We start from the raw sequence: 18,961 nt of genomic DNA on the forward strand, positions 1-18,961 counted from the left end.
CAGCGTTGCCTCAGTCAGAGAGTTACTTAATCCCTAGTTAGTCCAGTTAGCACCTGGGACCATTACTGGTTCTCCAACTGTCTAAATACAGCTTTTGTTGGAGGTTTTAATGTACACACCCAAAGGGGCCCCAGTTTTCAACGCGGGGGTCAGCAATTTCTCCAAGTATGGCTCCTTCAAAATATCTCAAATAGAACATGCAAAAACTTACTAAAATAAAAGCATAGGCTATCAGCATGGTACATGTGTTACAGTCTTGGCACTTGGAGACTGAGTTTGCCTTTTGAAGGCCAGCAGCTGTTTATATATGTATAGCTGTTCCAAATTATGAAACAGAAAGATAATTAAGAAACAAGGAGCATTGGAGCTTTATTAAGATGTATCTCAAGCTTTCTCTTTAATACACCATTGTCTTGTTTCACTGAATAATTGAACATTCACTCTTTGAAAATAGTGCTGGAGGGGCTCAGGCATGCTGCTAGAAAGCTGGTTCTTTTTTAGTACAACAGGAGTATAGAAGTCTGAAAGAAGTGACATTTCATTAGGAAAAGCAGACCTCAAAAAAGTTTAGAGAGTACTTGAATTTTATAAATATTCTAATACCTGTCAAAATGAGTCAAGACTCTGTAATGATAGTTGTAGAGAGCTTTGTGAAGTATGCCCAGGGTAATCATTACATTTCTGTGTGTTACAATGAGACTAGACAAGGCTGTTGTGTCAGACACTCCCTTTAAACTCCAGAGCACACTGTAAGACAGAAGCAGCAGCGTTTTATTCTCTGTTCTTACACCCCAGTACAAGTGCTCCATGTGTAGAGAGACTGCTCAGGGCATTTTAAGCACAAGTGGATGGGTCTCAGTGGATTTGTGGTTCTTGGCAGTAGATTTGGTGACTGAATTGATTAATCAGAGGGAGTTCCATCATTAAAGCATCCCAGTGAAGTAATTCATTTTGGGTTTTAATCCTCACTTAAAACCTTGCAAGATAGATTTGCCTTACAGCATGATGCAGAAAAGAGCCATCTTGCATCTTGAATTTTCAAACAGCAGTTCTTGCGTCTATACAATCATGACTGAAGATGGGCTATTTGAATTCTTAAATACATCAGTAACATTACAGTATTCTTGCAAGAAAGACATTTATTCTGTTCCCCAAAACCAGCTACTCACCAAATTGTGGCACTGCTTTTAAAATTAGTGTGCAGCCATCTCTCATTTTACAGGTTGCTTGCTTATAGGCCAGACCTTACAAGTGAAGGGTCAACTAGAATGAGTTATAGTCAAGCACAACTTTAAGATCATTTTCTTTTTAATACTCGTTTTCAATAACTTTTATTATTGATGATTTTTTGGAAAGAAAACAGCTCAATCAGGTGTTTTGTGGGATTTGTTTTGTTTTCTTTTGGTTTTCTTCAGTGACATCTTCAGACCCTATTTAAATATCTTTTAGGCTTAAGTAACTTCACTCATGATGTTCCTTTGAGGTTAAAAAAACATCAAAAGCATTGTAAATGTAAAGTTTTTGTATAAACCCTGCTGTGGATGTTAAAAATATAAAGGCTTTTATAAGCAATAAAATGTCATGAGAAAGCAGGAGGCAGGTAGGAATGTTCTTTTATTACCCGGTTTAAATAACCACTCCACCCTCCAGAAAGTCGGATACAGAATGTTCGTAGAGATAGCCATGTGTCATCTGGTGGTTGTCTTTCTGGCTTGAAATGTCTTCTATATGTGAAATTTAAGGTTTTATTTGTTTTCCACCAGAGGATTTCAAAGGCCCTCTAGATACTTCTGGCACATTAGTCTTCATATGACTCTGAAGTGCTTCACAAGAGTAGTTTTGGGAGTATATCTCAACTTTGGTATTTGTGACACTGGAACTGAATGACCTGCCCAAATTCATAGAATCTTTTTGGCATTTCTGGGAATGAGAATCTATATAATTCCTGTGACTCTCTGAGCTTTAATAAATCCCATCAATCACATGCTTTCCAGAATTTTAAGCATTGTGTTGTCTGCCTTTGGTTTTCTAGGAGAAAATTCCAAGTTAGACCTGTCCCTGCTATCTTATATATGATACACATCCAGTGCTGCAATCTGATACGCATGTCCAGATCCAAATACTCATTTTAAATTACTGGGGAGCTTTGCATTATGCTGCGGGGTTCAGATGCATGGATCAGGTTGCTTGGTGTATAAAATGAGCATACATGAGAAATAAAAATGCCGCACAGTTATATTAAATCTGGTTTAGTTTTAATAACAGCCATCAAGTCTTACTTCTTTCTATCGTTTCTAAAAATTGTTTCCATAGGAAATTTTGGGAAAGGTTTATTGCCCTATGTCATGAGAATGAAAGTCTCCACGGTATCACATTTGAACAGATCAAAGCTCAGCTGGAAGCTTTGGAGTTAAAGAAAACTTACGTGTTGAACCCACTGGCTCCCGAATTTATCCCACGAGCTCTTCGGCATCAGCATTCAGCCAATACCACCAAACAGCAGCAGTCACCACCAAAGGTAAGGTTTCACTGGTGATTAATTTTGTCTGAAAGTGGAAGTGAATGTGGAAATGCCTTTAGAGAAATGATAGAAAAGGTTTATGGAACAAGCTGCGAGCTTTAAATTGGCATCAATACAATCAGGTATGAATGCAGATCCCAGAGGGATCCTCAGCTTTTTCAAGTGAAAGCTCTAGACTTGCATTTATAATACAGTATTTAGCAATATAGCTTAGGGTAGTCCAAGCCTGGATTCCTTACTGAAATGTATCCCTTGGGTCACCCCGACATGCTCATTGACTGGTGCAGTGACAAACTTCAGCCGTGGATGTTGGCCTCAAATAGGTTTTAAAGGAGTGGATCCCTAGATTAGCTTGCTGGTAATGTCCTTTACAAGACCAGATTTCATTAGCATCACCAGATTTCATTAGCATCAAGAAGGCAGGGACATTAAATTACCACTCAGCTGATTTATAAAAGCAGGTAATGAAGTGATGAAAATACATAGTTTCCTTAAGATGATAAAGAACACCACATATTGGAGCTTTTTGGGGGTTGATAGATTGGTAATTAATTCTATTTTAATAGTTCTTTGTAGTTTATTTCAAAATCATTTGAGTTATACTTCAATTAAATTGGGTTTAGAAATGCAACTAAAATGCAGGTTGCCAGCCTTGTGATGAATTCTATTGTACAGGAAGGAAGGAACCTATGTATTTTCCATAGCTTTGCATTTTTGTTGCAGGCTGTATCATTTAAGTGACATTTTTATGGCAGCATTTTGAACTTAAACAGTACAAAAAGGAAAGCTTTCCCTTTGGCAGTCTTTCCCAAAAGGGGGTTTGCAAGTGAGAACATTTGGTTTCTTCATCAAGATGCATTTCTTTCTGAAACAAACACCAGATTTCTAAAGCATCTAGTCATGTGTCAAAACACTAGGCTTACAGAAAATGGTAAATTAAAAACTTGTCTTTAAAAAGCCATTGCTTCACTCTCGTTTTTCATGAGTGCTTCAGCTTTGAGCGCATTTTCTTTAATAATAGAACATCACTATTAATATTTTTTGGTTCATAAAATGAAAGAAATGTATTTGAAAATACAGGTATAGTACATTAAAAATAAAGGGGGAAGTGAGAGTCTTGTGAATAGACTGTACTGTTTATTTTTCTTCCAGTTTGTTAGTAAACTAAGAACTTGAGCTGAAGAAATCAAAAGAGACGCTTTCGAACTGCCAGCCCTATATTTTCTGTTTAAGATCTTAAGTGTTTTAACCATCTATATTGTAATTATAATAAAATCTCTTCCCTCTGAATACAATTGTCAGCTAGCATGTGCAGTAACAGAAGTAAAGCAAGCAGGTAATGCTCAATATTTCATACACAGAAAATGGCTGTGATAAGTGATACATTTCCCTTTGCTCAAGTTCTAAAAGCAGATGGTTAGCTTTGCTTATTTTAGATCTCCTAAGTACAATATTTAACATTAAAAGATGAAAGATTAAAACCCTAGTGCTGGTGTATTTTGTAGTGAAAAAATTACAACAGCCTCTGGTACAGTGCTTTGTGGTGTATGGACATCCGTGCAGTGAAAAGTGCCACCTTACTCATCAGAATTGCTGTTGGATTTATGTAGAATCATAGAATCCCAGACTGGTTTGGGCTGGAGGGACCTTAAAGCTCATCCAGTTCCAACCCCCTGCCGTGGGCAGGGACACCTTCCACTAGAGCAGGTTGCTCCAAGCCCCTGTGTCCAACCTGGCCTTGAACACTGCCAGGGATGGGGCAGCCACAGCTCCTCTGGGCACCCTGTGCCAGCGCCTCAGCACCCTCCCAGGGAAGAATTTCTTCCTAATGTCTAACCTAAATCTCTCCTCCTTGATGTAAGGACATGAAAAACCTCTTTGCTATTTATTTTTTAGATAAGAAAGTTTGAGTCCTGTCTCTCTGAGAACATGGCTGATGTGGAGCTGGCTAGCTGTGGGCTGCTGTGTCTCATGGCAGCCCTGCCTGTCAGAGCATCTGCCTTCACCTGTGTTTGTGTGGCTTGGCTGGGGATGGAGGAAGTGTGGAAGGAGTAGCAGAGTTGGATAGGCACAGCCTTTATTAAAGGTGATGTTGTGGAAACAAAGTTTTCAGAACTCGGAGCTGCCCGCAGGGCACTTAGTGTGCAGGAAATTAGGCTCTGAATTTCACAGCGCTGCCTGTGCTCCAGCTTTTTGGTCCGGATTCTGGCACTTAATCGGGATGAAGCATCATCCTAAACATTTTATACGCTCAGTGAGGACCACAGGTCTAATTAAGTCTCTGGAGAATAGTCTCTTCTCCTGTTGACTAAAGAGGGGTCCTAGGAGTGACAGGGCTGTTGACTGCTTGACGTCACCTAAATCTCGGTCTGAGTGTGCCTTAAGTGCCTCCATGTAATGTGGGTTTTTATACTCTGGAGATGGAACAATTTTTTGGGGGAACCTGGGTGTCTCTCAGTTTGGAGAGCACTCCAGTGCTCTCAATTGCCATCAGTTAAAGTGTAGGTTTAGGTATTTTGTAGATGGGTGGGGAAATGAGCCTTGGTGTGGAAGTCTTTTAGAAATTATAATGGTTAAGTTAATAATAGACTACTATAGAGTCATTAAGTCATCAAAACTATGAAAAGAATAAGACAAAAGAAAGCCAGCGCCTTCCCAATTTACAGATGTCCCCAGCTGACTTACATTTACCAATCTGATACTGTTAGATGCTGAAGCTCTTGTTCAACAGGACAGCTGTTCTTAAGAATTGATGTAATTATTTGGTATTTCAGTTTGAAAAATATGCCACCTATGAAATACAAGTGTGGTAGGTAGAGCAGAGATTTGTTAGGCATGTAGCTTGATGCTAACTGACAGCAGAACAGATTAAGAAATGCCTTGTACTAACCATAAATGATTAAGACATGTAGCTCCCCTACATTCTTAGGCTCTTTCTCTCTTTAGTGAATAAACAGGTTTCTTTTGTTTAAGTACTTAAATGAAAAGCAATTCTTATTTTATTTTTCAATAATTCATTTTTAAAAGGAGAGGAAAATTCAGAGACCTGTTCTTTAATCTGGTTTATGCATGAGTCAGCATTGTCAAACAACCCCTCTTTGTACCCTGACTAATTTGCTCAGACTGCTGGAACACTGCCTAGACTTACCTCCTGAGCAAGAAAAGTTTTGCAGCATCAAGGGGGTTTTAGATTTATTTTACATTTATGAATGTACTTAGGTCCAGATTAAGTAAGTTCTTCCTAACCTGCAAGATTTAAGAGCATACCTCATTTGAATATGTGCTCACAGTTTATGCATGTTAAGTAATTAGCTGATGCTGTAAACTGATGAGTATGTACGAGGGATAACTCAGTTCTCTAACTTCCTTTTCTAAGGACTCTACTATATTGTACTTTTGAGGGAGCAGTCACTGTGGGGCTGGAGTTCAGAAGCAGATACATGAAGGGTAGGGAGGCAATGTCTGATGAGGCTGGGTGAGCAATTGAGTAAAACTCATGGCAGCTGCTTTCCAAGGTTCTTGAACTGAAACCTGGAGAAGAAAATGAATCATGCTTCCAGTAAGAACTGCATGGAAGAGGAATACTGAGGGTTACATTAGTACTGGGCACTACTCCTGAAAGAAGTGCGACAGTGGGAAATAAAAGTAGCTTGCTGTAACTCTCCGTGCATCTGAAAAGACCCCTTAGGGGAGGGCCTGGTAACGACTGACCCACTGGTTGATTGAATTAGTGGGATTTAATGTCCAGTATTGTGAATTCATAGCCAGGTAATGGAACTGCTGGTCAGTTGAATGTGTAAGAATAAAATGGTGGGCTAATATCTCCCACTCTGTTTTGTATTTAATTATAATGTTCACTTGAAATAAAAAGCTTTGGTTTATGTAAGAATGCAAAGCATTACTATTACTGTTTTTTTTCCCTTTAAAGGGCAAGGTCCATCATCATAACCAGAATGACCATTTCCCACCTGATGGAATTGGTAAGAATCTGCTGTTACTGAAGGAGTTCCTCTGAGCTCACACTGATTTGGCTTCAGTGAAGTTGATAGTTATGTGACATAAATTGTTTATCTAGTCTCTTCTCTCTTTGAAAGCCATTTATTACTTGTGTGCGTTTGGGAAACAGATTATAGACTGTTAACTAGACATGAGGTGTTTTTGAGGCTGTCCCCTTTATAGATGTTGTGCACGCTGACTTCAGAGCCTTAACACAGCGTAGTTGTTGGCCTCTTAAGAATGGCTGTGTTTGAAATTCGTTGTGTAAAATACTGTACCAGAGTATTTGCACTGGAAGAGTTAGGGTATTATATTGCATGCATTGTTTTATGATGTACTTTGAACTTAAAATTGTGCTGTCATATATCCAGATATTACTGATCATACTTCTGCAATGTAGCATGCAACAGCTAAATAATTTTGTTACTAATTTGAAAAAGTATAAATTTCAAGGAGGATGATTCTAATTCTTGATGCAGTGTTTAACAGCTACTCTGACTGTCAGCATATTTAAGGTGACATTCTTTCATTAATGCAGTTACTAGATATCTGTTTCTCTATATTTCAACTGGAATTTTCTGCCTCTTCAAATTTGTGAAATGGGATACTGGGTTTGATTAATGTTTTCTCACAGACCTGTGCTGCTAGAGAGTTGCACACATGCTTTATAAAGATAGATGCTGTTAGGATTAAAGAAAAAAGAAATAGTCTCCTTTGCATTCTGTTTTTGTATGTATATATATTTGTTTTTTCTTTCTTTCTTTTCAGTTCAGCCCAATCCTTCTGTTCTTATCGGAAATCCTATCCGAGCATATACTCCTCCCCCTCCTCCTCTGGGACCTCACCCCAATCTGGGGAAATCTCCAAGTCCTGTTCAAAGGATAGATCCACACACTGGGACAAGTATTCTATATGTACCTGCTGTCTATGGAGGAAATATGGTCATGTCTGTGCCTTTGCCTGTAAGAATTCATTTCCTGGTTTTTCCCCCTCAGTTATTGTATGTATGAAAATGAATGGCAAAATCAGTTGATGAATATTTTGCAAGTTTCTTCAGCCCACAAATACGTGGGTTTAGCTGGCTTTAGGAGAAACTATGCAGAGGATGATCAGAAAATGAGGACTTAAAAACATTTCTCCCACAAAAAACTGCAGGCAGCCTAAAAGCAATTTCTTCTTCATATAATTTGGCGTGTTTTCTCAGCTCTGGGTTTAGGCACACGAGTGGAATCTGTCTCATCTAACATGAGATACCTGCATCTGAATTAATTGCCTAGTTCAGTTCTTAATCATGGAAGAGACATTGGTGATTCAGATGGAACTTGTTTCTCTTTATTGGCTTCATACAGTTTAAATTACCAGCTTTGGACGTCTGCAGTGCAAGGTGTCTGAAGTGATAAGCAAAATAAGCATAGTGGGATGTTTTCCACTTCCAGAACCTCATAGTGAACCAGTTTCCTCTCCAATTCCTTTTCTTAATGGCATTTGAGAACACAATGAAGATCCCTAATCAGGTCTTTTAGGCTGCCTTTACACATGGAATTTTGCATTACAAATAAAACTATCCCACTAAAATTTCCACAAATCGAAGAAGCAGTTTATTTCTAACCTTCACACATATTCCAGGAGGAAAATGGGGAGGAAAGAACAAAGGCTGCAGAAGGAATGTTGTGGAGTATTACGTATGTGTTGTACACAACTCCTGAAGCCTGTGGGAAGGACATGGAACCCCCGCATGCAGATAGTACTGAGTGTTGGCATATGGTTAATTTGTTTTATTAATAATTATGAATCCTCTATTACAATTTAGGTTATGGATGCTGTATAGGAGATTTGCTGTAGGTTCTCTAGTTTCAGTTGCCTGTCTCAGATCAGTTGGCAGCTGTATATTGGTTTTCTTCGCTAGGTCAAGGGATTTTCCTTTTTCCTAGCTTCTTAGAAGTCTGCATTTGATGGATAAATCTAAATGCAATGAGAAGGCCAGCAGCTGTACCTTTGTCATGCTTGCTCACATTTTATTAATATCAAACCAAGGTAATTTAAAAAGTTCTGTCTTATTGTTCCAAGGTTAATATATTTTTTTATGTATTTCTAATCAAAAGAAATATATTAAAAAGTATTTTGAGCTCACCTTCCCTGAGGATGGATTTTTAAATAATGAAGTGGCAAGACCGAGGTACTAATGAGGTAGTTACTGTTGAAAAGAAGCTTCTTGGAGATGATTTGAGATGTACAGATGCAGCAGTAGCCTAAAGCTAAAGTTCAAAGTGCACATTTCAAGGGTAAATACTGATTTTCAAAAAAGAATTGCATGGAAGTTGTTACACTTAAAACAAGTAGGGACTGAAGTAAAATGTGTTTCTTCATGTGAGATAAAATGATCTCTTTGCTTTGTTTAAGGCAGTTTCCATATCCAAGGTAAAAACCTGAGGAGGTTGTCTGCTGTCATCAGTAAAGGATGCTTTGTCAGCCTGAGTGTTGATGATTGCTTTCCTTGCACTCTCCTCATACTCATGTGTTTTCCTCCTTTTAATAAATTCCCTACAGGGTGAGATTGAACTAATTTGATCCAGTGCTGTCTTCCTTTGCATTCCTTTTAGGAATAACTTTTAAACTGTAAAAAATCCTGGCTCTTTTACGTGCTTTCAGGAGGTGAATTTTACTTCAAATATTTAGGAAGATGATCTGCAATACATGTGTCACATAGTATAGACACTTTGGAGTGGCCATGTCATTCTTAACATAGTCTCTTCGTGCTACCAGTAGTCTTGTTAACTTCACTAGGTGTCTGTGGGTGCAGAAACAAGAATGGGTGTTGATACACAATTTTTTGCCCAGGGTGGTCCTCTAGAACCTTTTGCTCTTTGCCCTTTGCTGCTAGGCCTACCCTTAGTGCTCTCCCTTTCCACACCATCTGTACTTGTGTCTTACATTAGTGTGTCAGGTCATCTGATGCATGGAAAATTGCTTGTTACTGACCTAATATCAGTGTGTTCGTTACTTTACTTCCTTTAATACACCTTAACAGATTGCCTTTTTTTCTTGTTCTTTTAATGACGTAGGTACCATGGACGGGGTATCAGGGTAGGTTTGCAGTTGACCCTCGAATCATTACTCATCAAGCAGCTATGGCATATAATATGAACCTGTTACAGGCACATGGGCGTGGGTCTCCTATACCTTATGGCCTGGGACATCATTCACCAGTTAGCATAGGACAGCAGCAGCAACTTCAGCATCAAGACAAGGAGCAACATGAACAAAATCGAAACGGTTAGTTGTTGAAATGGCATTGCAAATTAGTTCTGCTTTGGGGGAGTTTGTACTTTAAATGGGGTATTGTGGAAAGGGCTTTTTTTTCTTTCAAGTGATGTCGAGGGATCTACAGAGTTAGGGAAATAACCTGTGATTTGCCATTGCAAATAGAATAACTAAGATATCGTGAGATTCAGAAGAAGAAGTAATCAAATTTGGGGGTGGTGTTGAGGGTATAATTGGTATGTCTCTGTTCTGCAATGCAGTGGTAACTATAGCTGATGTTGTTTGAAGTTAAGCTGGAAGAACAACTTAGTGATGATTAATGAACAAAGCACAGAGATTAAAGCATAAGTGTTATTTGTATAAATTGTATTAAATGTTTATGATGCTGTAAATACCATACAAATAAGTCTAAATTTTCCTGTGTCTGGAGAAAAAAAACAACACAAAATAATCAATTTTCCATTGAAACTAATGAATTTCTTGAATGTTCTTAGGTAAAAGTGAAAACACTGCTGGACCTGAAATCACTAAAATTCGAACACCTGAGAAGAAACCTCTGGAATCCAAGCAGGTGGGTCTGTCTTATTTGGGATTATGGGGTTTGTTTGGTTGGGTTTTAGTATTCTCTAATGATTTCTTCTTGACATGTTTTTGTTTGGTTTCGTCAATGTGAATTTTCAAAGCTTTTCATTCTGTTTTTTTAGGTTGATTTAGAAGCAAATTCTCAGAATAGAAGCCCAGAGTCTCGTTCCGGTGTTGGTTATCCCAATGCTAAATTCCATCGCAAAGAGAACCTTAACCCCAGGCAGCTGAACCTCCATCTCACCCCACCCCACTCACAGTACGCAGTTCCCAACCGCCACTTCCAGCACCTGGCACAGATCCCAAGGCAGCCATATCCTCTGCAGCAGCAGCAAAACCTTTTAAGTCAACAACAAAATCATTTGCCTGAACAACAAAACCAAATGCCACCCCAGCAAAGCCAGGTAGTTCAGCAGCATAATCATTTGAATCAGCAGCCTCCACAACCTTCGCAGCTTTCCCCTGCTTACCAGGCAGGCCCCAGCCAATCTTTTTTTAATAATCCCATTCCCCACCGACCACATTCTCCTGCTGTAGATGCTGTGATTTCAGAACAACACCCCCCACCTATGTTACAAGAAGTCAATAATCCTTTGAGACCTATTGCCCAGCACAACCCTGTTCTGCCAACCCATTTGAACAACTTCATTGAAGAGAATCCATCAGGAATGCCCTTAGGGGACACTTTAGGTAGGTGACTTTATTTAAATTCAGAGTGTGCAATTATAACTACATTGAAGTGAAAATGAAAGAGGTATTTACCTTTTCGGGCATATTGCTCTGAATTGGGTCATTGTTGGGTTAGTTTCCATAAGTAATGTCATTGAGCATAATTTGCTGCTTGAGGCATGTTCGAATATTCAGCACTTTATTAGAAGATCCCTGTTTATATGATTTTCCATATGATTTAAATAACCAGCTTATACACTGCAATGCAGTTAGTATATAATAGGCCCTGGCATATACTGTATAAAAAATATTCTTTTTTTTGACATAAAGGTCTTTAAAAAGGGGCAGTAGATAAAATTTTTGTTTTTAAAACTATTTTTATAGATCGTATGCATGGAAATGTAGCTTTGGAAACAATAAGGCAGCAACAACAAGCCAGGTTACAGCAATGGAATGAACATAATGCCTATCTCAGTCAAGGCACTATTCCATATCAGCACCATCACCATCCTCATCTACCACATCTTCCTCAGCAACCAATTGGATTGCATCAACAGCAGCAAGTTAGGGCAAACTGGAAACTTGCCAGTAATACAGAAGATGAAACAGAGGCAACATATTCAAGGTATTTGTTTACTGAGTCGTCAGAGCTTGTATAAAATTGAGCAGTGGGCACTGCTGTAACACTGTGATAAGTGCAAGACACGTAAAAGTATTGCTTTTTGCTGCTGGTATTATGAAGGTTAAAGTAGTTGACAGGCTGACTTACAACTATGCTTTTATTATGTGTTATGTGTTGTTCTGTTAGCTTATTGGGTAGTAAAGCTGTAGTGGAAAAAATACTTCTGTGGAGCTTTTCAGTGCTGTATTTATGGCATAAGGAATGGATAGAGAGTAACAACCTTGTGTTTATAAAAGAGGTGTCCAAGTGTAGTTAAGGTCTGTTAAAGCTGCCAATTCTTCAAATTGAATTAGCAGCCTCCGATTTATTTATTTGACAAGAAACAATCCAACCCCTCCCCAGACACTGCTCCCCACTAAAACCTAATCTTTTCTTCCTTCTCAAAAAGGCTGTGCTTTTAAAAGCGGATGTAAAAATAATGCTTATCTTTGAGATGAAGCATTAGGGGGCAAGAAAGGAAGCTGTTGAACATAAACAGAAAAATGGTTCCAGTGGTCATCAGCTTTAATCATGTATATTGTAAAGGCTGAATTTTTAAATTGCCTCTGTTTACTGTCATCTCCCACTATGCTTTATTTTCCATCTGGTTTGTTATAGCCGTGGTAAAGCATCTAAATGCTCTTTTACCTGACTTTGTGAAGTGCTGAATTGAATATTCTTGACCTTTTGAAGAAGTTTGGAAGTCTGCTGTCCAAGTGAGGGGAATCCCTGATTGTTCTGGGTTTTGCCTTTGAGAGGGTTAAATTTTTCTATAACTGTGTGAAGCCTTTTACTTTGTATAGTAAAGCAGGAAATCCTTACCTTAGCTGCCTCTTAAGAGATAACAAAAAATGATTCTTCTGACTGAAAAGGAAATCTCAAGAATTATTAAAACTTTGAGACGAGGTAGGTATTTCATCCAGTTAATCCTCCTGTGCCTAATTTCTGATTGCTCAGTCAAATCCTTTGAAGTTAGGGTCAGTAAGTGCAAAAATGAGTATATTTAAATTCAGTGTTTTGTGCTTTTGAGTTTTCTCCACCTCAGAAAGAGTGAGATTTCAGCGAAACATCTGTTCTGTTTCTTGATACGTTTGTTCTGTCAATACAGATTCCAGGATTTGCTCAGAGAACTGTCACACCGTGATCAAAGTGAAAGTCGGGACTTAGCTGAAATGCCACCCCCTCAGTCAAGACTGTTGCAATACAGACAAGTTCAGCCCAGAAGCCCACCAGCACTCCCTTCTCCTTCCTGCAACTCTAACCACAGCGGTCACTTCCCTAACTTCACTGAAAACAACAGAGACATTGAAATACCCAGTAACCCAGCATTTCAGCAGCATTTACCCCAAATATACAATCCCCCTTTCTCAATGCCATCTGAACATATAACCCCATCTCCCTTGAAATACCTGCAACCTGATGGATCGTGGACTTATGCTAACCTACAACAGAATCACCTTATGGGGCAGGGCTTTCATTATGGTATACCTCCATTGCCCCATAGGTCGCAACAAAACCCTTTTATACAGATACAGAATCATCAGCATGCAGTCGGTCAGGAGCCATTTCATCCACTCGCATCTCGAGCAGTATCTGCTTCTTCGCTCCACAGCTTAGAAGAGGTAGGCATTTTTGTCTGTAGGTGCAGTTGGCGTGTCATTTTAATATCAAATTATATGTTGAAGTGGTCTTGAATGAAAAATACCTCACGTATTAAAAGCTCACACTGGGAATTTCTGAGGTAAAAGTTTTCTCTGTGTCTTCTCTGTTCACCCTGTGCGTATTCCTGCTTCTCATCACAAGATAAAATGTTTTCTCTACTAAACGGGAGGTCTTGGCCTTTTGAATGTTACTCAGAGTCTTCTTGCAATCACTGCTGTGTTAGCTGCATGTTATTTATCTGGAGTGCAGATTAACCACACCCCACCCAGGTGAAATGACTCTCTGGAAAGTCAGCTTGAATAAGCCAGCCGCTTGCTCAGTATTAAACTGTGAGTGTTTGAGTTACTTTCCATATGAGCTTGAGGCCAGAGCAGTACAGTTGTTTCAACATGGCACAAAACCTGATTTAATAAATCCCACCTGCCCTGAGCTAATTCTGTGCAAAGCCATCCTGTGTATTTGGGGGCTCAGAGTGGTGGAAATCAGTGCAGAGAGATCCAGGTGTGCTCATGATTCTGGATCCGGCACAAACCCCAGCTGGCTCTACCCCCTTGATCTTTTTTGTTCTGGACTTTTAAAGATGTATGTTATGGGATGCAGACTATGCGATCACATAAAACTAGGACAGGTCACGTTTTGAATAGGAGTTTTTAATCCCTGTTGGCATCTGGAGTGCAAAGGAGTGCATGATATGTAGACATGGAGTATGCTGGAAGCCAGGTTGTATTTCAGGAATGTCAGAATTGATATTCTCAGATAATCTTGCACTGACTGCTTGTAATCCAATATTGGTACATAAAGTTAAGTGGCTTGTTCTGTGATACATTTCTGTCAAGGTTCTTGCAGGAGCTGTGGGGATATCTCTACTTACCACTATCCCACATATTTAATTGCCTTTTGACTTGAGAACAGAGAAAATAATTCATTTCTGTGCCTGAGCAAAATAACTAAAACTGAATTCCAGTGTGTTTTACGGATTTCTGTCTTAGATCCACAGCAGGTACTGAGTCCTCAAGCCCAGCCAGAGCTGGAGTAAGGTTTGGTTTTATAGAAATTCAGAAATTCTATGTCTCGGTCCATTAAGCCATACCACCTTGTATAAGAGCTGATACTGTGTGACAACAGTTAATGCCGTCAGTACAGCAGGACAAGGGAACAATGGCTTTTCAGCAGAAATAAACTAATAAATATTCCTGTAGAGTTTGTGACAGCTCCTGCTATCCGAAGGCAAATAGAGTGAGCCTTTATGTAATTAGTACAAATTCGGTTTTGGGCTTATTTCTTCTTTCAAAGCATGTGACAGAAATGCCAAGCCCAGTAAAAGTGTTTCGAGACAGAGAGTTGCTTGTAAAGTTTCCAGGACTGCTAGTTCAGCTGGTAGGTAGGACTGAATACACAGTCTGAATACACAGTGCTGTGTTTTTAACAGAAATCCCTCAAATAAGGCAAGTGTCAGAGGAGATGTCATGACTTTTTTGATATCCCTACTAAATGGTTTTCTCTTAACCATTCATAAAACTTGAAAGCTTTTGCATGTGTTTGGTCAAACCAGATTTGAACTGTGTATCAAAGGGAATACTTAAGTTACTCTGTGTGGCCCTATACTTGCAAGTGTCCAGAACTTTGATAACTTCCTGATTGCTTACCAAAATTGCCCATTAAACTCAATGAGACATATACCTTCTGGGTGTGATTCAGGCAGTAACTTAAGGATTTTTGTTGTTGTTGAATATCCTCGAGAGAGTGACAGGATATCTAAGTGCTCTTTCCTTGGTATATCATAATAGTGTGGCAGCTATAATGAGTTATTACAGTTTTCTGTCATGTACTCTTTCTTTCCCTGCCTTATTTTTTGTGGAAGATATAATAACAATATTGGGGCATTACGAGCTAGTTATTTGCTATTTAGTTGGGTAATTTCTTATGACATTTCATAAGAATGATTACTTTTTCCCTTTACTAAATACAGATTTACTACTATGGCTTTGTTACTTGTGCTCTTGTTAGTACAGTGCAGAATGGAACAAATACTGTGTTTATTCCCCAGAATAAACTATAATACAATAGACTTGCTTTTAATCTTGAGAAAGTTTAGAGTCCTTCAAACTGAACTCTTGAAGCCAACAGGTTAATAAATGGAGCTCTTGCCATTTCATTTCCATGATCTGCAGGGTTTCTGGAGACAAGTAATCTCTGTGCTTTCAGATAAAATTCTCTGCATTATTTCTCCTGCGGGTACACGCTTCTCCAGAGCACTTCTTTTGTGTATACATGCACAAAATCCGGTATACAAATGTATGGTGCTTCCCCAAATCCTGGTATACACGTCACTCATTTGTCCTTTGGAAACTAAACTCCCATTTTATTCCTCTCCACACTGTAATTGAACGTTTTCTGTTGCTCTCTCTGTTTCTGTGCTTCATTTGCTTCATTCGTAAATGCTGGGTATCTTCCTCCTCACACTGAGATACATCTCCCACGTAGGAGTGTGAGATGTAAAGGTTGATAAGAATTAAGGAATCTCAGTTGACACTTTTTGCACTTCCTTTAAAATTGTGTGTCTCTTGTGTGATTAAAATACATTATCAGTGACTGCAATATATAACATGTAACTTGAAATATATTAGATTCTTTTCTAAATGCAAAGGGGGTGGGTTTGGTTTTTTTTTTTTTTTTTTTTTTAAATAAGGCATTGCAATGGAAAAAATGGATGGAAAAACAGTATTGGATACACACAGTTGAACAGAAGGAGCAAAAGGCCATTTTTTTCTTGTTTGCAGTATGAACCAAGAGGACCAGGCAGGCCGTTGTACCAAAGAAGAATTTCCTCTAGTTCAGTCCAGGCTTGTTCTGAAGAATTAAGCACTCCTCAAGACAGTCTTGGTCAGTGTAAAGAGCTTCAGGACCACAGTAACCAGTCATCTTTCAACTATTCATCACCTGAGTTGTGGGTAAACTCCTCCTCATCTGCCCCATACCCAAACATTCCATGCAACGGAGCCAACAGAGCAGTTCCACCCCGGGAGTTGTTAGGTAGGTACAGACTTATTTTTGCTTTTCTGCTTCTCTCTCTCTTCCATCAAGTAGACTATTCAGGCTGGAGTGAGCAAGTGTAAATGAAAGGGTTGTTGGTTTGGTTGGGTTTTTTCCTTTTCACAAAATCTTTTCTGCTGTCTCGTCAAATCCTGAAGATTTGAAGCAAAGATTTTTTGAAGTATTCCATGTTTTAGTAGTTACAGGTTTGCTCAGAGTAATCCTATTTTCCTTTGCTATCTTGTTCACATTCCAGTACGTTGCTGATTCCTGAAGAAGAATACTGTTGAGTATTCTTCATCTACCAAAAGCAATAGAGACTTCTATCTTCTCACAAAAGTCCTAGTAAATCCACATGTTCTCTTACAGCGGTTTCAAGTGCGACTCAGTTGTTGCTGAACACAGCTAAGGTATCTGGTGGGCTTCATTTGCAAGATAGATTATTTATTTCCAGAATAAATGATGTTTCCTGTTGATATTACAGTCTGGAGGAGAAACAACATAAACTGAATTAGTAATCTCATTGTATTTTCTAGTAAATTCTGGTACTTTGTCAAAGTAATGATGAATTTTAAGCTCTCACTGTGGAGGAATCACACAGGAACCTGGTTTCCCTGCTGGCAGTAGCAGTGCTGATTGATTTAGCAGAGGGAAACTAAATTAACTTTTCAGTGATTAAAAAAACCTGCAAGTGGAGGGTTGGAGCAGTGCAGCTATTCATCTGTTCTCTATACTTTTAATGTTTGTGAAAAACAAAATTACCAGCATAGTGCAGTTTCTTGTCCATGATTTGGCTTTGAGGAACTCCAGCAATAATTAAAAAATAATAATAATAAAAAAGAGCAGTCTTTGGTGTGAATATTAAAAACACTTAATAACGTGTAAAAATCTTTATAAGCTGGTTTTATTGTCCTTAAAGATCTAATTGCTTTGGGTCAAATTTTATAAACCTGAAACATCTTGTAATTTCATTGTGTAGTAATTGTGAAGTAGAAAAACGTGCATTGTAGAATGAATGAGAAAATGCTGTTTATATCAGCAACAGCACACGAGTTAAGTTCCTCATGTGCATTTTCATTGCCAAAGTGTGCAAATGTTATTTTACAAAACCATATTTATGGCAGCATCTTTTGGATTAAGTTCAAAGCTTCAAGTTCAAGGAACCTCCTTCAATCTATTTGTATTTTCACTGATAATCAAGTTGCTGAATGCATGAGATGTCATCAGGAATGGCCTCCATCTCTGCAGCTGCTCTCTAGACTCTGGTTATCTAATAGTTGCTCAGGAACCCTAATAAGATTATGTTGGGATCAGCTGATACCACATTTCCTTGCTTTAATTTAAAGGTTGAGGACATGTTTGTGAGTAAAATCCTCAGAGGAAATATGTATCTGTAAAAAGCAACGTATCTATACATTTTCTGTCAAATAATAAATCCTAAACAAAAGGGGCAAGTTTAGATTAGTATCAGCATTTGCTATGAAAATGTTTCTTGTTGTGGTTAAGCATGATTTCTGATTTCTAAGTAAATGTATATTCAACATTACTCTGTATCTAACAGTTCATGCAAACAAATCTCCATTTTTATGGCTGTTGTGCTTTTCTGCTTTACAGCTCACTGGCTGTGTTTTACAGTGCTAAGGGCTAATGACCAGTAACTTCAGCATTTCTGGTTACTATCGATTTTTATCCATAAAATTAAAACCCATGAGAATGAGATGCTATGAACTAGTCCTGTATTCATTGCTTGAGAGTGAGCAATCATGACACCAGACTGTTCAAGGGCTTGTATTTCCCGTACATCAGAAATGGCTGTGGCATAAGTACTCGGTTATCTCAACGTGGATTTATGGAGTGCAAGGAGAGCTGCTGCAAATTACTCAGTGGTGTTATATGCCAGCACTTTCCAAAATTCCAATTTGAGAGCTTGCTCTGCGTTGCTTTTTCTGTTGATAGCAAGAAAATGATTTAAGTTCTTGAACAAGACATTTATTTCAGATTTTTTCTCCTATTAGACACCTTTACCACACGTAGCTTTCACCTCTGGCCTTGCTTGTCATTACTTGTCTTCTTTTGAGTGCTATGGTTATTTTTGGGAGGGTTTTTTTGCTTGTGTTCAGGGGTTTTATTTTTTGAATCACAGCAATCCTAACAAAACTCTTTTGCTTATGTTCTTTCTATATTCATTTTTCTACAGGTTGGATATTTTTTTTGTATTACTTTACCAAAAACAAAAGCCTGTGTATGACCCCTCCAGTGAGAAACTTAACTATATACTTGTTTTTTTTCTAGTTTTATACTCACTTGATGGTATATTTTTGGTTTGTGCACTTCAGAAATAACATTATATGTTTAAAGATTGAAATAAATATAGATTATCTCTGCTGCCCAACTCCTAAGCTATAAAGAATGTAGACCTGTATTTTAGTCTCCAGCCATGTAAGACAGCAGAATTCTCCAGACAAAAGTAAGATGCCACATCAGGATTCAGGAGATTCACTTGAAAGCACTTTTATACCTAGGGTTTAAAGCACCATTTTTTTCCTGATAGTTACAGGCTTGTTAAATGTGGAGCA

At 38.5% G+C, this 18,961-nt stretch overlaps 1 protein-coding gene across 1 annotated transcript in view; it reads left to right on the forward strand.

Annotated features, from left to right (window-relative positions):
• The window catches only part of HELZ (helicase with zinc finger), a 67,668-nt gene that overhangs the window by 46,635 nt on the left and 2,072 nt on the right, over positions 1-18,961 (forward strand). The window contains exons 21-29 of the mRNA XM_010016302.1: positions 2,314-2,518; positions 6,450-6,501; positions 7,286-7,479; positions 9,580-9,790; positions 10,273-10,349; positions 10,483-11,050; positions 11,414-11,654; positions 12,799-13,312; positions 16,133-16,385. Coding sequence (XP_010014604.1) covers positions 2,314-2,518; positions 6,450-6,501; positions 7,286-7,479; positions 9,580-9,790; positions 10,273-10,349; positions 10,483-11,050; positions 11,414-11,654; positions 12,799-13,312; positions 16,133-16,385 — 2,315 coding nt within the window. The remainder of the gene's footprint in view (positions 1-2,313; positions 2,519-6,449; positions 6,502-7,285; positions 7,480-9,579; positions 9,791-10,272; positions 10,350-10,482; positions 11,051-11,413; positions 11,655-12,798; positions 13,313-16,132; positions 16,386-18,961) is intronic.

Source organism: Nestor notabilis, unplaced genomic scaffold, assembly GCF_000696875.1.
Source record: "Nestor notabilis isolate BGI_N333 unplaced genomic scaffold, ASM69687v1 scaffold6266, whole genome shotgun sequence".
Lineage (NCBI taxonomy): Eukaryota > Metazoa > Chordata > Aves > Psittaciformes > Psittacidae > Nestor > Nestor notabilis.